The 23,629-nt window shown below is 41.5% G+C and overlaps 1 protein-coding gene across 4 annotated transcripts in view; it reads left to right on the top strand.

The window, feature by feature from the left end:
• The window catches only part of LOC114548933 (microtubule-associated protein 4), a 136,856-nt gene that overhangs the window by 16,648 nt on the left and 96,579 nt on the right, over nt 1-23,629 (top strand). For all 4 annotated transcript variants that reach the window (XM_028568955.1, XM_028568957.1, XM_028568956.1 and 1 more), the window contains exon 2: nt 22,105-22,293. In XM_028568955.1, the coding sequence (XP_028424756.1) occupies nt 22,107-22,293 (187 nt within the window). In that variant the 5' untranslated portion in view covers nt 22,105-22,106. The remainder of the gene's footprint in view (nt 1-22,104; nt 22,294-23,629) is intronic.

Raw genomic sequence — 23,629 nt, 5'->3', positions numbered from 1 at the left:
TTCAAAATGTTTAAACGGAGATCTGTTTCTCCTTCTTATCGGGTCTCCAGCCTGGCAAACTGTTGGCTGTCTGGTTTGTGTACCACAACTATAGCAATGCACAGAGCTGACCGTAAGCCTTAAACAGACAAGAAGCAGTAAACTGCAATTAAAAACCTGATTTTTTTGGAATATCCAACCAGAATATGCTGTTTACATGACCTGTATCAAATATTGTCATATTCTTAATAATAGTGGAATATTGGTGTGCCTGTAAACGTACTCACTGTTGTTTCATCAGTGACTTGTCTAAACTCTGCATTGGACATTAAATCAGAAACATTTAACCAGTTTAAATCTTTTATAAAGCTTTGTGTTTTCATATCCTAAACTTAGTACGTATACAGTATATATGTGTGTTGTTAAATATATATGTATATATATATATATATACACACACACACACACACACACACACACACACACACACACACACACATACAAATTGGTGTTTGAGTATTCTCCACTGATGTGTATACAGCCTCAAACTAATTTACACACGATCCTAATTAGTTCCACACAATGAGGAATACCGATTTCAAAGAGGTACTTTTAGCCCCCTTGTATGGGTCAAGTGCTGGAGCCTACATTTTCCATAATACAACTCAATTGCATCCACAACACATCCACAGATTGTTATTGACAAATACGACATTGTGGCAAACAGCTTTTTAAGTAAGATCAATTGTTTCCTAAAAATCATATTCACCCCTTGGCACTGGGGATACAGCTGCAGTCCGACCTGTATGTATCTTTGTGAATTAGGTCATTATCGGGGCGGCTCTCCTAAAAGTGTTGTCACTCAATATTAACAGCCTGTTGGTGCGGATTGATGCATCAGTCATGCCTTTGATTTATACATTATTTCTTCTATCATTCCTAAATAGGAGGCATCAAATGTGTCACACAAACTGTGACAATGTGCAGAGTAGGGCTGTAGGAACGAATACCGAAAGTTGAATATAATTTGAATAGTAAAAAAATCAATACTATTCGAATGCTGAAATTAATGTTTGAATGTGACTTTTTAAATATGTTGGCTAACGTTAGCTAATCTCCCTCTTCTCGCCTTGGCCTACCCACATGTGTCACTCATTTCACGTCTTACCAACACCTATGGTCCCCCAGTGGCTAGAAATGGTGATAGGTCTAAACCGAGCCCTGGGTATCCTGCTCTGCCTTTTGAGAAAATGAAAGGTCAGATGGGCCAATCAGGAATCTTCTCCTTATGAGGTCATAAGGAATTCTGCACCAAGGCTAAATTATGGGAAAGAGACTTCAGATACAGTATTAGGAGACCACTAAGAGTCTGTATAAAAGAGACTTAAGTTACATATTAGGGGACCACTAAGAGTCTGTATAAAAGAGACTTCAGATACAGTATTAGGGGACCACTAAGGCCTATATAAAAGACTTCAGATACAGTATTAGGGGACCACTAAGGTCTATATAAAAGAGACTTCAGATACAGTATTAGGAGACCACTAAGGTCTATATAAAAGAGACTTCAGATACAGTATTAGAGGACCACTAAGGTCTATATAAAAGAGACTTCAGATACAGTATTAGGGGACCACTAAGGTCTATATAAAAGACTTCATATACAGTATTAGGGGACCACTAATATATATATATATAAAAGCATCCAAAGAGCACCATGTCATGGGACCTTTAACAATAAGTTAGCGGGAGTGAGAAACACAAGGCATTGTGAGGTCTAAGCTAACGTTACGTACTGAGTAACGTTAGTTCAGGGGAAGTGACAGGCTGTGGCTGGAAATTGGAAGGGCGGGAAATAGTTTTAATATAACTTTAAAATCAACATCCACAGAGCCAAAATGCTTCTGTTATCATTAGTTAGCTCGTTCTGGTTTCCTAACTGCTTCACGACTTACGTTAGCTTAGCTGGGAGCTTCATGGAGACAGCTAGCTAAAGTTAATGTTAGCTGCCCTACAGCTGTCAGTTAGCTTTGACTTCATATATTACCTTCTAATAGCTGTCTTCTCAGTAATGTGACAATCTGCGAGAAACAGGTTGTTTATAAATCATTAAAATGGTAGTGACAGCACCGTTTGGCTTAGTTATTAATGCCGTTAGCATCGTGGCTAACACTATTGTTACTTAGTTTATGACAAATCGTTTCGGCTCTGCTTTCTAACATGATGTCATTGTGCTAACCGAGCCTTAACAACAGAGCCGCTTCACTACACTTGTGAGATCATTTTTCATTACTGAGTTCTGTGTTGATTTATGTTTGTCGCTGTGTGCTCGTGGTGGAAAATAATGTAAACAGAGAGCGGCGTGTTGGAAATGCAATGCGCCGTGACGTAGATCCCCTTCAAGGCCAGGCTGATGTTGGAAGACAGAACGTGTAACAACAACCACATGCTTATAGTGGCATTGACAATGCATAAGCCAGAGTAGTGTGGTGTATATTAATAACAGGCTGCATTTGACCATTAAATATTCAAATATTATTTGAATATTAAAAAAATAACAAATTAAATTCAAATGGTATTATAGAGGAAGATTGACAGCTCTTATGCAGATGACACATTCTTTGACCTAGGGCTGCACGATATAAGAAAAATATGCAATATGCAATGACATTAAATATCATGATAATGATATTACTTGCCATAAATGAACCGATATTAAAATGTACTCAGTTCTGCATTTCTGCTGCTTTTAGTATTCTTCTAAAATACAACAAATTGCTTGTTGAATTTTAAAACAAATAAAAGGAAATAATTTCTAACATTCTTTTATTGAACAAATAGAACATTGAATTGAATATAAAAAGCACGACTAAAAAAGAACGTTACATTTAATGTGCAGTTTTCTACTGATATTTCCTTTTTAACTAACACACTCAATCGCGATATGTTGCAGCCTTTGGCGATCTGTATAATGCAACAGTTGATCTAGTTTGACCTTTATTAAACTTCCTATTTAATTAGCCCTAAGAGTATATTTATGTAACAAGCTACTAAAAATGTGTGTCCTCTCTGCTCTGACCCCTTTTATGCAGTATGAATATTTTATCAGTGATCAACCACCACATTTTCCTCTGAATGTATGTGTTTGTTCAAGTAAATATAGGGATGCTGAGAGCAAAGTTCACCAAGAGAGCATATTTGTATTTGCATATTCACGTATTACTCTTGTCTTTTTGTTCCTGCATGTTGGGCTTTTGTCTGTTAGTCAGCCCTGCAATTCCCATGTGTAGGAGCAACACTTTTGGTTGTGTAACCAAGTGACAGCCGAATGAAAAAGAAACCTCCACATTCATTCAATCTAAATGGAGGCTGTAGAGGTTTTGTTACTTCATCCTGCGCCACTTTGATTTGGTTTTAGTCTTTGTCTTTTGATTTTAGTCATTGATTATTGTTAGTTTTAGTAAAGTCATAGTCAGCAAAAATGAAGGATGTAGTCTAGGTGTTAGTGAAATTGAAGTTTAATTTGTGCATTTTTCATTTTCTTAGCGTTATGGGGTAATAGCTGTCATCGGTTGTGGCCAATCCATAAATCATACTTTTCCTTCCAAGAATCAGTAACATTAGTTAACATAATGTCAGAGACACAATGCTAGGTCCAAGGTCAAGCAGCTAAATCAACATCTAAAGAAGAAATATTTTGGGTCAAACAGTGTGTCGTCTGCGTATTGTCTGAGATTTATACTGTAATCAGCAGCATACAATGTGTGATTACACAGATGCATTCAGGTATTTAATAAGATGGCCTGGGGATACAATTTGACCTTGTTTCTTCACATGTTCTGTAGACATTCATACACACACACACACACACACACACACACACACACACACACACACACACACACACACACACACAAACACACCCAAATGCACACACACACACACACACACACACACCTACTTCCCTTTGCCACTCCCTGTTTTTTAGAACAAGCCAGAGTCCTGTGGGTCTGTCTCTCTCTGTCTCATTTTTTCTTTCTCTGCCACCAACATGTCATCAGTCAGCAGTAACTGGGGTATGTAAGGTTAAGTGAAGAACCAGGTTATACTGGTTCTCCCGGTATTCATGAGCGGGGAAGAATGGGAAGAATTACATGCATTACTCTACCACCGGTACAGTAGGTGGCGCTCTTCCAACGCACAGCTGGTCAGAATAAGGCCTTTTTCTTCTGGTTGACCTGTGTTGAACGTGCTCGATGTTTATTCGCTGGGTAGGTATTTGATTTTCAATTTTAGGATTCAAATATAAATTTTTTTTTTAAGAAACAAACATGCATGCAGGCTGAAATTTACAGTTTTTTTGTTTGTATTCAGCTGTTAGCCGCTGGTTAATTTATGCAACGCTATGTCGTCCATGTCAGCCAAGAACGGAGAAATGAAGAGTTACAAGCGAGCAGTCTGATGTGTGTAGAGAATGGTTATACTGTAGAAGTCTGGTGTCGTTTTCAGCTCATTTGATAAAGATAAAGATAGTACGACCGTTCATAACTCTAATGCTCTAGTGAGGCGCTGGCTGGCTGAGCATTCCCAAACACTGCATCAGCTGTCACTCGTCAGACAGTCCGGCAAAAACGCAGCTCTTTGCATTGATTTAGAATTTTTAAGACCTATTAAATTTTTTGGGAAAAATCAACCCAACGTCATCATGCGCTGGACAATCATGTAACCGGAGATCTGTCCGTATCGCTGCATGAGAGTCCCGTTTACGTTACTGTAAACAGGAAATAGGGCTGGGCGATATGGTTGAAAACTGTATCACGATATAAGTTTTTCATATCGGTCGATATCGATAATTATTGATATTTTTTATGACCTATTTAAAATAAGGACCAGGAGAAAAATATATTAAATTTAAACATTTTTATTTTAAACTTAACCCTGCTCTGATTATAATCCCCTCAGTTATAAAAGCAGAAATGTCAACACAACCATGGAAAACACTCAAATAATTAAAATGTAAACAGGTCTAAAATCACAATGAACACTTAACAATTATCTCTTAACATTAAGGTGCAAAATTAAAGAATAAGTAAGTGCTTAATAAAGTGTCATAAAATAGTGCAAAGTGTTAGCTAAATATAAGAAATCTGAGAAGGAACTATTTTCTGCAGGTTTAGTGCTAAGTTGGTAACCTGGCTTCTGGACAGTGCTCAGCATGTCTGCCTCCGTTATTTCTTTGTAGTGTTTAGTAAGGCGCTGATGCAGAGTACCTCTCCATGGTGGTCTGCTGCTTGTAGTGTTTAGTAAGGCGCTGATGCGGAGTACCTCTCCATGGTGGTCTGCTGCTTGTAGTGTTTAGTAAGGCGCTGATGCAGAGTACCTCTCCGTGGTGGTCTGCTGCTTGTAGTGTTTAGTAAGGCGCTGATGCAGAGTACCTCTCCATGGTGGTCTGCTGCTTGTAGTGTTTAGTAAGGCGCTGATGCAGAGTACCTCTCCATGGTGGTCTGCTGCTTGTAGTGTTTAGTAAGGCGCTGATGCAGAGTACCTCTCCATGGTGGTCTGCTGCTTGTAGTGTTTAGTAAGGCGCTGATGCGGAGTACCTCTCCATGGTGGTCTGCTGCTTGTAGTGTTTAGTAAGGCGCTGATGCAGAGTACCTCTCCATGGTGGTCTGCTGCTTGTAGTGTTTAGTAAGGCGCTGATGCAGAGTACCTCTCCATGGCGGTCTGCTGCTTGTGCCGTGTAGCAGCAGATGTTGTTGGACGTTGATGGCGAATACGGCTGTGCTCCAAAGTGTGAGCGGCTAAAGTGGTAAAACAAGTTTATGGTATTACCAGTGTTGGTCTGACGACATTGGTCTGACTACGGTCAGACTTATAAAATCCCCAAAACTGCCATACTGACTTTTCCTGTTTTATCAACGATTTCCTCGCTCGCTGCGGCACTCACTTTCCACTCCACGCCGGTTCTGTTATTGAAGAACACGAGACAGCGATGTGGCGCAACCAAACATGATACTGTTACATGATTGGCTGTTAGAGTGTCACTCCCCACGTTGCTAGGTTGCCAGAGAGTGAGGGCCTTTGTTCATGCAACCAAACTTGATTCACAACCTCTGGTTTCTTCTGATGAAGAAAAACAAGTTATCGAACGTTTTATCGACCGCATTTTCTATTGATATTGATTATGTGTCTATCGCGATACATATCGTTATTGTTTTATCGCCCAGCCCTAACAGGAAACATCACTGCCTCTATCGCTGCAACAAAAAAACTTTCACACACTATGAAGGTAAAAAACGGAACATAAGAACTGAACCGCCCAGGAGTTTGTGTAAAGCTTTGAATATTCACTGTTGGTAAGTACCGAAGCTTCTAAGATACAGCCCTAAATATTACACCCATCGGCCATTACATTCGAAAATGTAACATCCTAATGCTTCATTCACACACTCTTGTCACAGCGTAGGACGGCACAGTGCTCTCACCAGATGACTGACAACTTTGTTTGGCTCATTATCTGTAACGTTAACGTTAAGTGTTGCCCAGTGTCGGGTGGAATTAGCAAGCTAATGTTAGCTAACTAGCATTAAAGTTAGCCAGCGGGCGGCTCGTTCCCTCCACTTCTTTGCCAAGACATAGCGTTGACAGCCCTGGAGATGGACAATTTGTTTATTTTGTAAAATGTTTTGTCTATTTAGTTTTGTGCGTGTGCGTGTGTGTGTGTGTGCGCGTGTGCGTGTGCGTGCGTGCGTGTGCGTGTGCGTGCGTGTGCGTGCCTGTGCCGTCTGGCGTGCGTGTTTGCGTCACGGTGTATTGACAAAGTGCTGTGATTGTGTGGCTTGGTGAAATAGCCTGAATGGCTCGCTAGGAATGTCAGCAATAGCATCTTTGTGAGATTAGTGCTATGGCAGCTGGACTCCGGGACACCTCAGACCTCAGTACACACACACACACACACACACACACACACGTATAGTAAAATGGTCATTATAAGGGATTTACCATTTTATTGTCTGACATTATAATTGCTACAAGTACACAGCTCACAATTTGACCAATATATGGAATTTGTGCTTGCTCTAACATTTAGATATGCACTTAGTCTACATATCTCAATAATTCTCACATTTTACTCATTTACATAAGAGCGTCTGGTAAGGAGTTTTTATGACAGAATGGAGGATTGCCCTGTGGGCGTACTTGGAGTTGTGATTTACAAGGTGTGAACAGGTATCACATAGCCGAGTCTCGTCCCCCGTTCCCCCCGTCCCCCCCGTCCCCCCCCGTCCCCCCCACGTCCCCCTTCTGCTTTGATGTAAACTAACTGAGGGAGGGACATGCTGTTTGCGAGTGCATGTGTTCATGTAATATTGGCATGTTTCCTCAAAGTATCTCTGCTTCTTATGGTCTCTCCCTCGCACGCACGCACGCACACACACACACACACACACACACACTCACACTCACACACACACACACACTGCATGCCTTTGAAGTAGATCCCCTCAGGTGTGTATATTGATTAAAACAGCAGGGTGTGACCCAGAGGTTTACAGCAATGGTTCTCAAAGTGGGGTCCGGGGACCCCCAGGGGTCCTTGAAGGGGTCCCAGGGGGTCCCCAACAAAAATAATTGATTTCCACTATAAGTTAATTCATAAGTAACACAGTTACTCAGTTTAGGGGTCCTTGATGTGAACCACTGGTTTACAGAGTGAGCTCTAAGTGACGCAGAGAGAGAGAGAGAGAGAGAGAGAGAGAGAGAGAGAGAGAGAGAGAGAGAGAGAGAGAGAGAGAGAGAGAGAGAGAGAGAGAGAGAGAGAGAGAGAGAGAGAGACTGTTCTAAGATAGGACAAACAAGCTGTACTGGCTAGTTACATACTCAGTAGGGCAGTTATGCTAAGATACACTGGTTGTTCTGAAACACACCAGAACAGTGCCTCCCTACCAGAGTACAACTATGTTTTACTAAGTAAAAGTACTATTACTTTGATGAACTTTTACTCAAGTACAAATAAAATTACCAGTATAAAAATTGACTCAAGTAAAAGTAAAAAGTAGCTCATTTAAAATGTACTCAGAGTAAAAGTTATGGCACAAAGCCATATCGCATTTCAATTTTAGTTTGTTGACATATACTTTGCCAAAGCAATGGCGCAAAACAACATTGGAGACATTTTTAGTTTAGTTTTTTTTTACTCAGTAACAGATGTGGGGTTGGGCATCGTTTTTGCTATCAACAATTCTGATTCCGATTCTTGCTTTCGATTCTGGTTCTTATCGATTTTTGATTCCGATTCTTTGAAGTATGGACTTAATTGAAACGGGTCACATGCTTATTTCACAGATAAGAGGAACTTTTTTTTTTAACATAACATAAAGCCACACAACAAGCGCTTGGAAGTACGGCTGCCGCTACGAACACAATGCGTTTCTCTCCACCTCCGCTTCCAACCTGATTATGCAGGGGACGTTGTGGCCGATTTTAGACCCTTGGTGGGGCTCTCAAGCCACCCTAAAAAGGTCTGATCCTAGAATCGCCCATGGTTAGGAGGTCCCTGCAATGTACTGATGGTGTAGGACTGAAAGGCTTTGATGGGGTCTTGAATCAGTATCGGCATATCTAGCTCTGTGATTGGCCAGTTCTGTCAGTAGCAGAGTCATGGAGACGTTTTCAGAGGCAGCAGCAGATAGTGAATCATGTGATCATATACAGTAGGTGACTTCTTCAAATGTCTTGTTTTGTCAGTCCAAAACCCAAATATATTCAGTTCACTATCATGTACGACAAAGAAAAATATGACTTCCTCACATGACAAACAAGTATTCAATAATCAAAATAGTTGGCGATTAGTTTTCTGTTAATCGATTAATCAACTAATTGCAGCTCTACGCTAATTGTCACCGGTTGCACATTTTATTTGGTATTATCGATAGCAAAACTCACTTGTTCAGTTACAAGTAAGTCTGAATAGTGGGATTTAGTTACAAGGACTTTACAGTTGAAGCATTTTTCAAGTGGCAGCAAGCTCCTCTGCCTCGCATCCTCACTCGCATCCTCACTCTACATCTTTAAACAGGAAGTGCAGCTCGTAGTCTGATATGACTCATTTCCTTCTGAGGTATTTATGAAATATACAATTTTTAACCATACATTGATGAACCTTTCAAATGCATGACTGCTAGTATTGCGAATTACTGGTTTAATTTCAGTTAGATTCTTCAAGTAGGAGATTGGATTCGAGGCAGCAATTTTTTTCTCTTGAGTTGATGTGATTTTGGAAACCAGTGGTTCATCCAGTAATTAGTTCAAACTAATAATACTATCTCTCAGATTCAATATTGTGATATGATAGCAGACACTTCCGACTTCAGGTTGTTTCCTTTTAATCTTTGATATAAAAGATATATTTTTGCGTATACTCTTTAATAAGGTTAGAATCAGGGCGCTGTTCCGTCTAACTGTTAGAGACAAAAAGCTCCAGTTTGTAATTCAATCCATCAGGGGGTTTTTGAGAGAGAGAGAGAGAGAGAGAGAGAGAGAGAGAGAGAGAGAGAGAGAGAGAGAGAGAGAGAGAGAGAGAGAGAGAGAGAGAGAGAGAGAGAGAGAGAGAGAGAGAGAGAGAGAGAGAGAGAGGGGAGAAACTGAGTGTGGGCTAAAAGTCCCTCGTCAGCTGTCTCTGTATATCAGCTGGAAGAAAAAACAGAAGTGTGACTGCAGAAAGAAAAAAAGGGGAAATGGTTTCAAAAACACACACACACACACACACACACACACACACACACACACACACGTGTCAAATCAGACATGCGTACATACTCTCTTTCCCTTTAAAGTGCTCATATTATACTTTTTGGCTTTTCCCCTTTCCTGTATTGTGTTCTATATCTTTGTTGTGCATGTTATAGGTTTACAAAGTGAAAAAGCCCAAAGCCGCCCCCCCCCCCAAAGGGACTTACCATCTCCAACAGAAAACACTGTTCACCAACTGCTCCAAACAGCTCTATTGTAGTCCCGCCTTTACTTCAGAGACAAACGTGGTCACTTTGGAACACACGTTATAATGCTCGCCTAGCTGCTAGCATGGCACGCCCTCATACTCTGCTTCTGACTGGCTAGTAGTCCTTACCTAGGTACTGTCAGGGCACGCCCTCATACTCTGCTTCTGACTGGCTAGTAGTCCTTACCTAGCTACTGCACATGTGCATGTGCAACAAAGATGGAACAGAAGTGAGATGCCTCACTCTGTAGCTAAAACAGAGAGCTCAACACACAGGGTGAAAAGAAACAAAGATATGGTGTTTTCTGAAAATTAAACCACATAAACCTATTCTGGTACAACCTCTAAATACAATTATGAACCTGAAAATGAGCATAATATGAGCACTTTAACATTAAAGACAGATGAACACTGGTCTGTAAATCACCAAGTGGACATGAAACTTGCATAATGAGAGAAATTAATCCACATTATGTAGTTCACGTCACTAAATATTGTGATGAGGATTATTAATCATGACTTGTTGTTCCAGTTACATCAGGAACATTATTTAGCTGCAGTCTTCAATTAGCAAATAGAGGATTTTAGAATGGTGAAGAATACATAGTATGCTTCTTCAAACAGTATTTGGACTTCTCTGTGAAGTGACCATAATAAGAGAAGCCAGTACCAACAACCACAGAGTCAAGAGTCAACTTAATCAAGCAGCAGTACAAGCCAGCACACATACAACACCACTGGCAGGGTAACCGAGTAAGCAGAGCATTTAGAGGAAGTGTCCCACCTCTCTTAGAAAGTGACATCAGAGGTGAGCTTTCCACACAGTGACTACAGGCCCGGGCCACTGAACACTTTGTTATTCCACACCATGTTTAGGCTGTGTGCTTTAAGAACATATTACACACTACACTCATAATACCTGCTGTGCCCGTACTTTTTAGACCTCTTGGAAAGTGACTTGCTATAGCTTCATTTAATATCCCATTGTGAAATAATGTGGAGGCTCTGCAGTAGGGCTGCACAATATGACCTAAAATCTAAATCACGATTAATTGCACATTTTACCTTGATAACGATAAATGAACGATAAAAAAAGTGATTCGACGATGGACACAGCGTTTTTTTTATTTTTTTTATAAAGTTTAAAAAAATACATGCATGATAAAAATGTAAATAGTCGACTTTGAATGAAGTGTATTTTACGATGCTAAAATTACTGATTAATTACATGGAGTCTGGTGGGTTTAGGGAACGCAGTTTTGCAGATGTTTTTATGTTTAAAAAAGGATCTTACTCTTTAACAGAAAGGTCGACCTCCTTAGAAATCCTTTCCATAATGTTGTCAGACATTTAGAATATTAATCTGAGTCTGTCAGCGGCAAAACAAGAACTTTTGTGAAGGTAAATACAAGCTGGACAGTTGTCCTATCAACTTACATTGTAGCTTGTTTCTCCGCTGCCGACTCTCTTAATACTGGACCAATGTCAAAGATTGTTGTTCCCATCTCCTGTTTCCGTAGATCACAGCACAGTGTTTCACAAACTGTTATTCAGAATAGAGATGTTCCGATTCCGATTCCAGCCCTAAAGAAAATCTACATTAAAGTAGTTTATTTATGTTCTTTTTCCGTTATAACTGAATGTCAAACTGGAGAATAAAAAAGTTCTGTGGCATTCATTGTTTGAGTTTAACCTGAGCCAGACAGACAACAAAGATAGAAATCATATCACATCCATACAGGGATAGTAGTATGCTGCTGTTAAAACATAATAACATATATGACACACTGGTATCAGATCGGTACTTGATATCGGCCGATACGCAATTTCAGGTATCAGAATCGGTATCGGGAAGCAAAAAATGGTATCGGACCATCTCTACTTCAGAACATGAATGTTGAGACAGAATATTTAGGAACCATCATTGACAGCAAATGATCTTTTGAGAGCAACACCGATGCAGCCTGTAAAAAGGCCCGACAGAGACTTTTCTTCTTGAGGAAGATGAGACCATTCAGCGTGTGCAGGACTCTGAGGACTTTGTTCTACCAGTGTTTTATTGAATCAGTCTTGACATTTTGTATTGTGGTATAGTACAGTGGTCTTCCAATGACCACCAAGCGTAAGCTAACAAAGCTGGTAAACGTAGCATCTAAGGTGGTTGGGGTACAGCTACCATATATATATAAATGGGTCAGGGGTAAGGCTAACCACATTTTAAACTGCCCTGATCCCCCACTCTTTGGGGAGTTTAATCTGCTCCCCCCATGTCGCCGTTTTAGGCTACCTATGTTAAGAACTAGACGTGCCAGGGATTCTTTTATTCCTGTGGCTATTAGGAACCTGAATTCACTTAGTTGATAACTCTTGAAATTTTTAAACGGTATATGATTATGTATTTATTTATTCCAGTCCATTATCAATATGACAGATTTACCTGTGTGATGTCTGATGTTTTTTTGGGGGAAGGAGAGTCTCCGTTGATGTGTTGATGTGTGTTCTGTGTTGTGTTTACAATGTTGTTGGCATCTGGGGGTGCTTTCCTCTGTGTATGTGTTTTTAGACATCCTGCTTCACACAAAATGTCCTTTTCTAAGGATAAATAAAGTGGAACGTGATCAGTCACTTAGACACAAAAACATAGAAAATATGGTCCAGGTGGAAAAAACGGTAGTTACCCTTTAAGTAATGATTTTGGCTCCCCCCACCTGGAATGTATATATTCCAAACGTACAGACCAGTCCGACTCCTGCAGCTTGTTACGGGACTTACTGAGTAACACTGAGTGAATGGGAAGCCTACTATCACCTTCTATTCTATCCTGTTCACTAGTACAGTATATCTTCCTCTCGTGTTTGTTTTAAACTTTCTGTTATATGGATCTCACCCACTGTCCAATGGGTGACTTCATATACCGCCCCAGTCTCCAGTGACACACATTTTTAGCGTCCCCCAAGCGCGAGGTCTTAGCCAGAGCTAAAAGAAAAATCACCATTGCAAAATGATAAGAATTGAGAATAAAAATAGCAATTAAAATCCTCTCTGGATGTGTTTCATTTACCAAACAACCAACAGGCAGAACATCCAGAGTCCAGGTTGTGCCGGATTCTCCTGGGGATTTCTTTTGTTAATTGTAGGGCTGCCACCTCTTAGTCGATTAGTCGACTAATCGGTCGTTTTGGTCTTAGTCGACTAAGATTTCTTTAGTCGATTAGTCATTTTTTATGCTTATTCATGCTTAATTACTTATTTCCAAGAAACTTCTGAGCACATTCATGGTAAACACAAGATTTAAAGTGGTGCTTTTGCAGGATTAATTGTGGAGAAACTCAGTTTTACAGATGGTTAATTAACTACATATATATTGTGCTTTTCTAGTCTTAACCACCTCTCAAAGCTCACAGCTCTGTCAATTAAATCAACTAATCGATTAGTTGACAAAATCGTGTAAGTGTTAGTTGACTAAGAATTTCTTTAGTCGAGGACAGCCCTAGTTAATTGGGGTTATATTTACTCAAGCATAATAGACATTTTTTAACAAGGTAACACAGACTCATTGCCTTTATTGTACGCAATCCGATCGTCTCCTCCCCTCCCCCCCCTCACCCCCAAAGGCTCATTCTGTGTCAGGAAAAACCCTGCATAGTGATAATGTAAGGATACGAAACCGCCCTGCAGTTGTTTAACAGCCACATTGTCCTTGGACAGTGAACACTCCACTGCACTTCCCAAGCTTTCAAGTAGGCTAATATAGTTGGTGTAGCTGGAGGCAGGCTAAATATTAACATTGGAATTGCCAATTTCCAGTTGTGCTGTCTGGTTTTATTCAAATGTACTGCTGTCCCTGCAGCCGACTGGTCTGTCACAGCCTCCCAGCAGCATGAGCTTATCGTTTGGGGTATGACAATGACCGTGCAGCACTTTAGGGAAGTGATCTCATACTCTCACTTTTCTCTGACTTTTTTTTAGCCATGTTGCACCAGGGAAGAGGCATTTGTCTTTTCACTTTTCTAAAATAATTATAGTTGCCTGCCCTGGAGCAGTTATGGCTGCAGTGCCTTGCTCGGAGGCGCTAGATATCCCAGCAGCTGGCCTGTATCTGCTTTCAAACCTGCAGTGTAGCAGTGTGTGCAGGAATCAAAGCGGCAAATAGTTTAGTCACAGGTTGACCCCTTCAATCCTCACCAGCCTTTTTCTAATCAAGCTAGAGAATGTTTTCTCAGTCTGGCTGAGATATGATTACTGGTTAATGATTTGTGAATAGTAAAGATCTGATCGTTAACCCCATGCAACCTAGATTGTTATTCAGTGTTTATCCAAGATCAGATTAGAGCTGCAAAGATGAATAGATTAATTGTCAACTATTAAATTAAACACCACCTGTCTTGATAACCGATTAGAGATGCACTGATTGACCGGCCGGTGACCGGAATTGGCCGATTTTATGCCGGTCAAATGCTGTAAGTAAATAGCAAGCAAACTCTTATTATGCCTTGTGTTCTAAATGAAAAGAAAGTTCAAACAGGAAAAGTATTAAGGGAAATTTCCACAGAGAGAGGATCCACAATAGAGGATGGATAGCCTCAAGGCCGGGCCGGGTTCGGACACATATTTAGAAATGATGTTGGGGTTCGAGTCGGGCTTGGTCACATCAGCGCGATAAGGCATTGAATATTTAAAATTTAAAAAAGCTTATTATGTAGGTGTGCGGATATGTTAACGTGCTTGTTGCCCCGTGTGCGTTGATGCCTCATCTGTTGACATTTCTGAATGCCTTCCTTCAAACGTACATGTGTCATTAGTATGAGAAAAAAATTTGATTTTAACTGCGTCGGGCTCGGACAGAAAAATGCGGCCCGATCCGTACTCTAATCCACAACGCTAAAGTGTACCTGAGGAAGCTACTGAACAAGCTCCAGGGCTCCTGACCCCCGAGCTTCTTGGGGATAAATCCAGCTTGACATTACATTGTGTTGTCATCTATTAAAGGGATGATAGAATGATTATATAGAGTATTTCACACTGTTCCTTATGATCTCCTAATGGGGTATGTAACATTGGTTGGGCTGAAAATGGCCTGGTTGATATTTTCCAGACACTGCAATGTTTCATTACCAAATTCACTTCTGAGACTTTTTTATGTGAGAAATCAACTATATAAAGCTCAAATATGGGCCGTTTTACGAAAATTGATGGCTAATTGCAAATATGGTAAGACTGTGTGTCGGACTTCAGCGGCGGTGCTGCTGCCTCGCTCCCCGGCCTGCCTTCCTTCACAGACCCTGGCCTGCTGTGAGCTCCGTTAGGCTGGCAGCCCTGACAGAGCTCCAGGGGCCTGTAACTCCCCTCTTCCTGCTAGCTAAATGGCCCGTTGTGTGAGAGTGAGAGCGCGGTCAGCGCGCTTGTTACACCAGCAATCTCTTACCAAATGTTACACCCAATGTCACGCCACTTAGCTATACAACATCTAAATGTCTTATAAAGCTAACAACGGTGTCCGATTTCAAGTTAATGAATATTTGTGAAGTTTAGCTAGGTGTTTTGTTAGCTGCGACTGTCCCTTCAATCCTATCTATGTGTAGCTACAAATCACGGATAGTTGGCTTCATTTTTGGTCGTAATTCGAGTATATTTACAGTTTGAATTTCGTCACGCCACTTACACAACATCTAACTAAATGTCGTATAAAGCTAACAACGGTGTCCGATTTCAAGTTAATGAATATTTGTGAATTTCAGAGGAATTGTAAGAGGAGGCTAGCTAGCTCTCATTGATAGAGCTACATCCAGCCGCAGGCTCTATCAATGAGACTCGCGGACAAGCGGCGTTTATTTCCCGAATCGTTTGTTTAAATAACTCAACACATTCTAATTACATACATTAAAAGATTAACTGAAAACTGTGGTAAGAGATTGCTGGTGTAACAAGCTCGCTGACCGCGCTCTCACTCACACACACCGGGCATTTAGCTAGCAGGAAGAGGGGAGATGCAGGCCCTGGAGCTCTGTCAGAGCAGGGGCATTTAGTTGTCTATTAGCCCAAGAGACAGTGACTTTGCACGGGTATGGAGTGCTGTGGGCTGCCAGTCGTGACGGAGTTCCAAGTGCCTCATAGCAGGCCGGGGTCTGTGAAGGAAGGCAGGCCGGGGGGCGAGGCAGCAACACGGAAGCACCGGCGCTGAACTGTGATAGAAAGTGATAGAAAGTGATAGAAAGTGAAGAGAAATATTGGGAAGAAAATGAATAATGAGCTGCTGATTATCCAGAGTCCCTCTAAGTCAATTTAAAAAAAAAAAAAAAAAAACGGGTTTGAATACAGTGTTTGCAGTGCAGATGGTATGTTGAAAAGTTTCCTGCTTTTGGAAGGAAGGAAATCCTTTATTTGTTATTTATTCTTGATCCCGGCGCAGAGCGGTGCAAAGCCCGACCCAAGTGTCTTTGCTAGTTTAAGACCGACGCGGTTGTCAGTTTCCCGTCCAGCACCCACGTGGTTTAAATAACAAATACACCTGCTCCCATCTGTGGCCCATGGGCGTGCTGGTCTTACAGGGAGGTGTGTTCAGGTGCATTCTGGGAGTATTACTATCTTGAGGCAGTGGGAAGTGATCGCACCATTGACACACAAAAACCTAAAGTACCTATTGTCTAAAGCTTTTTATTGTTATTTTAACAGAGCATTAGTAAAATGCTCCTAGGCTCGCGCACACACTATGCTTGTTACACACACAGGGACGCACAGCAGCACACACACATGCAGAAGATTACAAATAAAAATATTACAATGTGAAATTGTATTATGATATGATCTGCTCTTGCACTTTCACTTCACACACGAGCAGATCAGTTTCTTCTCCTGAAAATCTCTCCTTCCTGTTGACTAAAAGTCATAATATATAGTCATAATAGCAATGCTCCAAGGTCCTAACGGGCCTGGCTTTTAAAGGGAATGGGAGATGATCTCTGATTGGTTCATTGCATGTTACGCCCAAAACACACCTCTGAATTAATTAAGACACTAAGTGCAACCCTTTTGAACCGGGTGCCCGGCCCACAGACCCTTATTTCCTCTGTCAAACTAGTATAAGTGGATTTGGACACGCCCTAAACACACCTGCGCCAGGTGCTTCACGCCGTGCGCTTAGATCGTTAAAATAGGGCCCGAGGAATTTACCAGTAACTTCTCTGGTAGAGCTGCATGATTCATCATTTTTTTCTGAATAAGTTTAACTGTAGTTTTCATAAGTAGAAGTGTCCTAATATTCTCTAAATCATAAATTTAAGCCAGCAGCCATTACTTTTACTGGCTTTAATGACACCTGTTACCAGTAAATTTACTTTCTTCATTTAATTTTTGTTCAATTTGTGAGTTAGCAAATCAACAAAGGACATCTTTTTTTAACTCCCACCTGTCGATATCGTTATAGGCCTTATAAAAATCCAGTATCCGTCGGGCTATAGAAGAAACACGGCTTTATATATGGTTTTGAATGTAAAATATGGACGGCTGTGCCGTTTTTGCTGTTCCTGAAAGACCAACAGAGAGGCTGTCACACCCACAAATACACATGACTAATCCACACATGCAATCACACACACAAGCATCTGCTACATAAGACACAATAGAAACTGCCTCTTCCATGGATTTCCTTCCTTTGTTGAATCCACATTATTTCCGAGTGGCCACACCAAATTTGTGAGCAGGAGGTGGAAAACAGGAGCTCAGCTCAAACTACGGCACCTCGCTCGGGTCAAAAAAACTCCTTGAGTTTATGACTTTCTAATCCCTGGGATCCAATCCATCCCACTGGAGGACCCAAGCTAATGAAAAGGTTCTGTTCCTGTGGTCATGTGGGGGCCCACTGTAGAAATGCAAGCTGAAGGAGCAGAAGGAATAACCTCCTATAGCTTAGTATTCAGATGGCTGTGGTGTTAAATCCTATCAGTTGGTAGACTGGGCGGCATGGATCACCCGGCTAACTCTGCAGCTGGCACAGATGACATACTGTATACTAAACACACACACACACACACACACACACACACACACACACACTCCAATAATGTGGGGTTAAATATGGAAACTAGGGCAGAGTTTCTGACCAGCATGGCGTTGTGGTCGAGGCAGTAGGCAGCGGGCTTCCTGCGACACACCCTGGTCCCAGCGCTGGGGGCTCATTTAGACTGCTGATACACTGGCAGGGAGGCTGGCATACGCCCACGTATAGTTTATTTCTATTCCTGCCTCAGAAACCACCTATTGTTCACCACATGATGCCTGCATTTATTGACAGTTGACATGATTTTGATATTTAATGAGGGTTTTATTGGTTATTGACCTTGCCTTGGCGTACTGTACATAGAGCAAAACTATTTTTTTCTTATTTGTTGATGTAAGAAGGAGAAGGACTTCTACAGTTTCTCTGCTGTGTACGGTCATTAAATCTGTCGCCACACTGATCATAAATGACCGGTAAACCTGTTTTCACTATGCTTGTAAAAGATGTTGGATGAGGCCAGTGAAACCATTTCTTCATGGATCTGGCTCATTGTCATGTTGAATCAGAGAAGGGCCTGCCTCAAGCACGCTCTTGTCCAAAATATTATGGTATGCTGCAGCATAATTCCATGAAACTCAAAACTAAGGGTCCTTGCAAAAACCATAAAAGACAGCCATTGTCCACCGATTACACATAATGTAGTGTTCTCTTATGGTAATGAATAGATAATCCAGCAGATGGGGCTGTGGAGTTATATCTGATTTTGGGCTGCATTTGTTTGAGGAAGCTGACTGATCTCAGAAAAAAAAAACAATATACAATATTTGATTGCAGTGATTGTAGTGTTAATGAATGAACCGTGCCATCAGATAAGTTTAGGTCGATGATCAACTGTTATGTTGGCTGCAGTTAAGGAAAGAAGGGTTTATTTATGTGTTGTTGATAGGAGCGTGATTGGCAGGGCAGCCAGGTGGGAAGGAAACCGTAATTACTCAAAGGTCTCAGGCCGCTTTGCAGCAAGAGACTTCTTTTACATTACCTTTGGAGCAAGACGTTGAACCCTAACCTGCGCTTCCTTTTCAATGAAAGAAAAGGAAGTTTGACAGAGAGGGAAGACATGCTTTGTACGGGGCAGAGATGTAAAGTGTAGTGTAGAGCCCGACCGATAAAGGATTTTTAAGGCCGATATCGATACAAATATTTGGTGATTTAAAAATCCGATATTCCGATATATCGGCCAATATATATTTAAAAAAAAAAATCCAGAAACGCATAACAAAATATAAACAGATTTTCCTAACATTAGTTATTTGTAGTTATTTATGAGTCCTCACTAAAATAATATGGTAACGCAGTTTAAAAATATTTTTTTATTGTCCCAACAGAACAGAGGAACATCAAAATATATTAAAGTTCCCATAAATAAAAAGTATAAAAATACAAACTTAAGATATGAAACTTAAAGTCCTTTGAACAAAAACACAATAGCAACAAAAAAATCAAAGAGTGTTGCCAACGGCGACGTTGTAGAGCGCCCTCTGGTGGACAGTATTCATTTATCGGCCATTATAAATGCCGATACCGATAGTTTGGAAAATGCCTAATATCGGCCTGCCGATATATCGGTCGGGCTCTAGTGTGTTGTAGACGATTGAGGAGAATTTTAAAGATGGAAATGAGACGGATAGACACAGTGAGCAGAGGGAGGCTGGCTGCTGCTGGCACCGAACATAATCTGGCATTATCTTGGGAAGATGACACAACATGACTCGGCAGATTCCCCTGGTGGCCATTGGTCAGCTGGACTCCCATATGAGCTGATGACTGCTTGGATCTGTGTGTCTGAGGCCGTGATTAGACACACATTTTGTTTCTGTGGTGTGCCAAATCATGTCTTTCTTTCATGCAGCAGATTAAACTGTACCCCCTTGTGGTAGAAAGTGATATCACATGTAGGTTATGATCAGTGATAGAAAAAGCTTTCTTTTGTCTAGATGCCTACCATAGAGGTCAGAGGTCATACTTTAGGCCAGTGACCGTCAGCTGGCGGCCCGCGGGACGCATCCGGCCCGCCAATGCTTTCAGTCCGGCCCACAGAAGAATAATAAATTTAGAAAATGTGAAGAAGTTAATGCGTTCTGGTATTAAGCATTTCGAGCATTCAAAGCAGGTAATATTCCACAGGGAGAGCGTAAATCTATCCCCCTGTAGTTGCATCTCTATTCACATTCTGATTAGTGAGCAACACATTGTGAACCAGCTGTTCACAATGTGTTGCTCACAGACACTTCAGCAGGATGGATGGCTGCCATCACAGGGTTTGGATCCAGGTCCTGTGGTCTTGTTAGTGCTCCAGCTGCAAGTTTGATGCCACCCAGGGACACAAACCTGCGGCCCAGTTCAGTTCACATCACATTTTCTCTCAAAAGCAAATAGATTTAGTCATTTTGTTTATTGTACTTCAGATTTAAAGACTTCCTGGGAACTCTGATGCATTAGGCTGTCATTGCGTAGGGCTTGCGTTCAAATTATTTTGCCTTCTGACTTCCTTTGACCACTCCTCTCCATTTCCATCTCTCCCTCTCTCACTCAATTTCGTCCTCCTTCGCTCAGCTTTACCTCCACACCCAAAACACACCAATGATTAATTAACTACAACTTTAAGGCCCAGACACTAAAGTAAATAGGATGTGCAGTTGCTGAATCTGTCTTCATTTCAGATCGACAAAGATTTTGAAAGACTCTAGTCACGCTCATTCAGCTCCCCCTTATCCCACTCTACCAAACAGATGGGTCACTTGAGTCCGACTGCCGGCAGTGCCGCCCCGCCGATTATACATCAATACATACGTCAAATCGGCCCAAATGAAGGCCGACGGCCCCTCGGACGGACGACCACACCGAACAGACTCGAGTCACTGACCTCGCCAGATTATCAGCTCGGTGTGTAGTCACCTTAAGTACAACCCTTTTGAACCATGAGCCCGGCGCACTGACCCTTTTTTCTGCCTAGCAAACTAGAAAAAGTGGATTCGTACACGCACCTGCGGTGGTTACATGCCGCCACTCCGACATGCCGCCACTCCGACATGCCGCCACTCCGACATGCTTCTATTCAGACATGCTTCTATTCTGACATGCTTCTATTCTGACATGCTTCTATTCAGACATGCTTCTATTCTGACATGCTTCTATTCAGACATGCTTCTATTCAGACATGCTTCTATTCTGACATGCTTCTATTCTGACATGCTTCTATTCAGACATGCTTCTATTCAGACATGCTTCTATTCAGACATGCTTCTATTCTGACATGCTTCTATTCAGACATGCTTCTATTCTGACATGCTTCTATTCTGACATGCTTCTATTCTGACATGCTTCTATTCTGACATGCTTCTATTCTGACATGCTTCTATTCTGACATGCTTCTATTCAGACATGCTTCTATTCCAACATGCTGCTATTCCGACATGCCGCCACTCCGACATGCTTCTATTCCAACATGCTGCTATTCCCTAACCCTAACCCCTAACCCTAATCCTAATGGAAACAAAAATTGTCGGAGTGGTGGGACGTTTGAAAACAATGGAAGTGCCGCCGCTCCGACAATTGGGCGTCAGTGTTGGAGTGGGGGTATGTCGGAATGGTTGGCGGAACCCACCTGCACCAGGCGCTTCATGGCGTGCGCTTAGATCGTTAAAATAGGGTCCGATATGTGATATCTGTGATGATATATTTCTAGGTTTTTCTAGGTATTTTCTTGATGTTGCTATTTTAATTAGTGCAGTGGCAGGGGAGTAATACCCACTGATTGTGTTTATGTATGTTGTTTATGGGGTTTGGGGGAGAGGAGCATTGTTCTTGGACATGTACATTTAGTTGTATCATTAGGGCGACCTGCGGCACTTTGTGATCCACTCGTCAAATGCCAGGGGGTGGAGGTCTGCATGTGTCATTAAGCTGTTAAAGTAAATCATGTGATAAGTCGTTCCTTATTTTCTTCTCTGCTTTTGTGACTTATTCTAGTTTTTTTTGTTGTTTTTTTAGAGCTGGACAGCATCATTCAACAGGCGATACCATGTTCACTGTTCTGTCGTTTGATTCCTCTGTCTGTGTTTGTGTGCAGCCATGGCGGAGTTAGACCTGAGTCTGAGCGACGCACTGACGGACAGCGTTGAACAGCCGGGCCCGGAGAGCCTGGTGGAAAGGGACTTTGTGGCTCAGCTGGAAGCGGAGACCTTCGTTGATCATGTCGGGGAGACGGTGGGAAAGACAGACTACATCCCCCTGCTGGACAATGACAACACCAGAGCAGGTGAGACTGATCTATTGGAGCCCAGTGGAACCACGTGGAACACAGTAAGAGGGCGAGGATGCTAGACCACTGCTGACTCTAGATAATACCAATTCAATGTTGAGAGTAGGGCTGCTCGATATGAGATATATGCGATATGCAATAGCGTGGAATATCGCGATATTACTTGCGATAAATAAACAGGTATTAAAGTGTACTCAGTTCTGCATTTCTGCTGCTTTCAGTATTCTGCTAAAATACAGCAAATTGCTTTTGGAATAATAATTTAAAAAAAACGAGAAAAAAAAATAATTTCCAACATTATTTAATTGAACATTGAATAGAACATAAAAGGCCCCAATAAAAAAAAAAAGGAGAGTTATACTCAGTAAATGTAATACAACTTTCTGCCACATGGCATCGTTTTGTCATTGACTACATGCCACTTTGCAACACAGTAATACAACAGAGACCTTATTTATTGATATTGATTGATTTCAATATTGATCGATCCAACACCAAAGATTCTTTTGTACCTTAAAATAATGTTTCCAAAATTGGTTCAGTGGTTCACCAACTCGTAACAGGGTGAACGGCACTTCTGCATTTGCTCTGCGGCTCTGTAGTAATGAGATCAGAAACATGTGGCCGAGTGACGTGCTGATATGGAGTCCATCCTCCCAAATATATAAATGACTTGCATGGTAGATAAAGTTTTCAGTTTCTCTGCAGAGTCAACTCAGCATCTTTTTTCAATATCAATTCAATTCAATAGAGTAGGTCTAGACCACGCTCTATAATTTACAAAGACCCAACAATTCCCCCAAGAGCAAGCATTTGGTGCAACAGTGGCGTGGAAAAAACTTCCTTTTAGGCAGAAACCTCAGACAGACCCAGACTCTAGGAGGGCAGGCATCTGCCTCTGCCGTTTGGGACACAGAGACACTGATACAGATATACAGATATACAGAAATATGATTGATAATAATTATAGCAGTAAGAATGATGAACAGTAACAATAAAGATAGTGGAACTATGACTAGAAATGATAGTAGATATATAATAATAATAAAAGACACGAGCCAGACGGATCGACGGTGCTTTGTTGTTTGGCAAACATTCAGCTGTTACACAAACTCCTGGACAGCTCTGTGCTTGGGTTTCCTGTTTCTAAACTTACTTGTGACAGCGACGTATTAAGAGAACAGGCAGCGATCGAGGCAGTGATCTCCGGATACATGATTGGCCACCGCAGCGTGACGTGGGGATGCATTTCTCCAAAAGTTGAGTTGGTCCCAACTTTCTCACTGCTGAAAAAGTTGCAGGCACTGTGAATGCAGAACAAGGTAGCAGAGGT

Source organism: Perca flavescens, chromosome 22 (assembly GCF_004354835.1).
Source record: "Perca flavescens isolate YP-PL-M2 chromosome 22, PFLA_1.0, whole genome shotgun sequence".
Lineage (NCBI taxonomy): Eukaryota > Metazoa > Chordata > Actinopteri > Perciformes > Percidae > Perca > Perca flavescens.
This window is presented reverse-complemented; position numbering and strand designations above follow the sequence as displayed.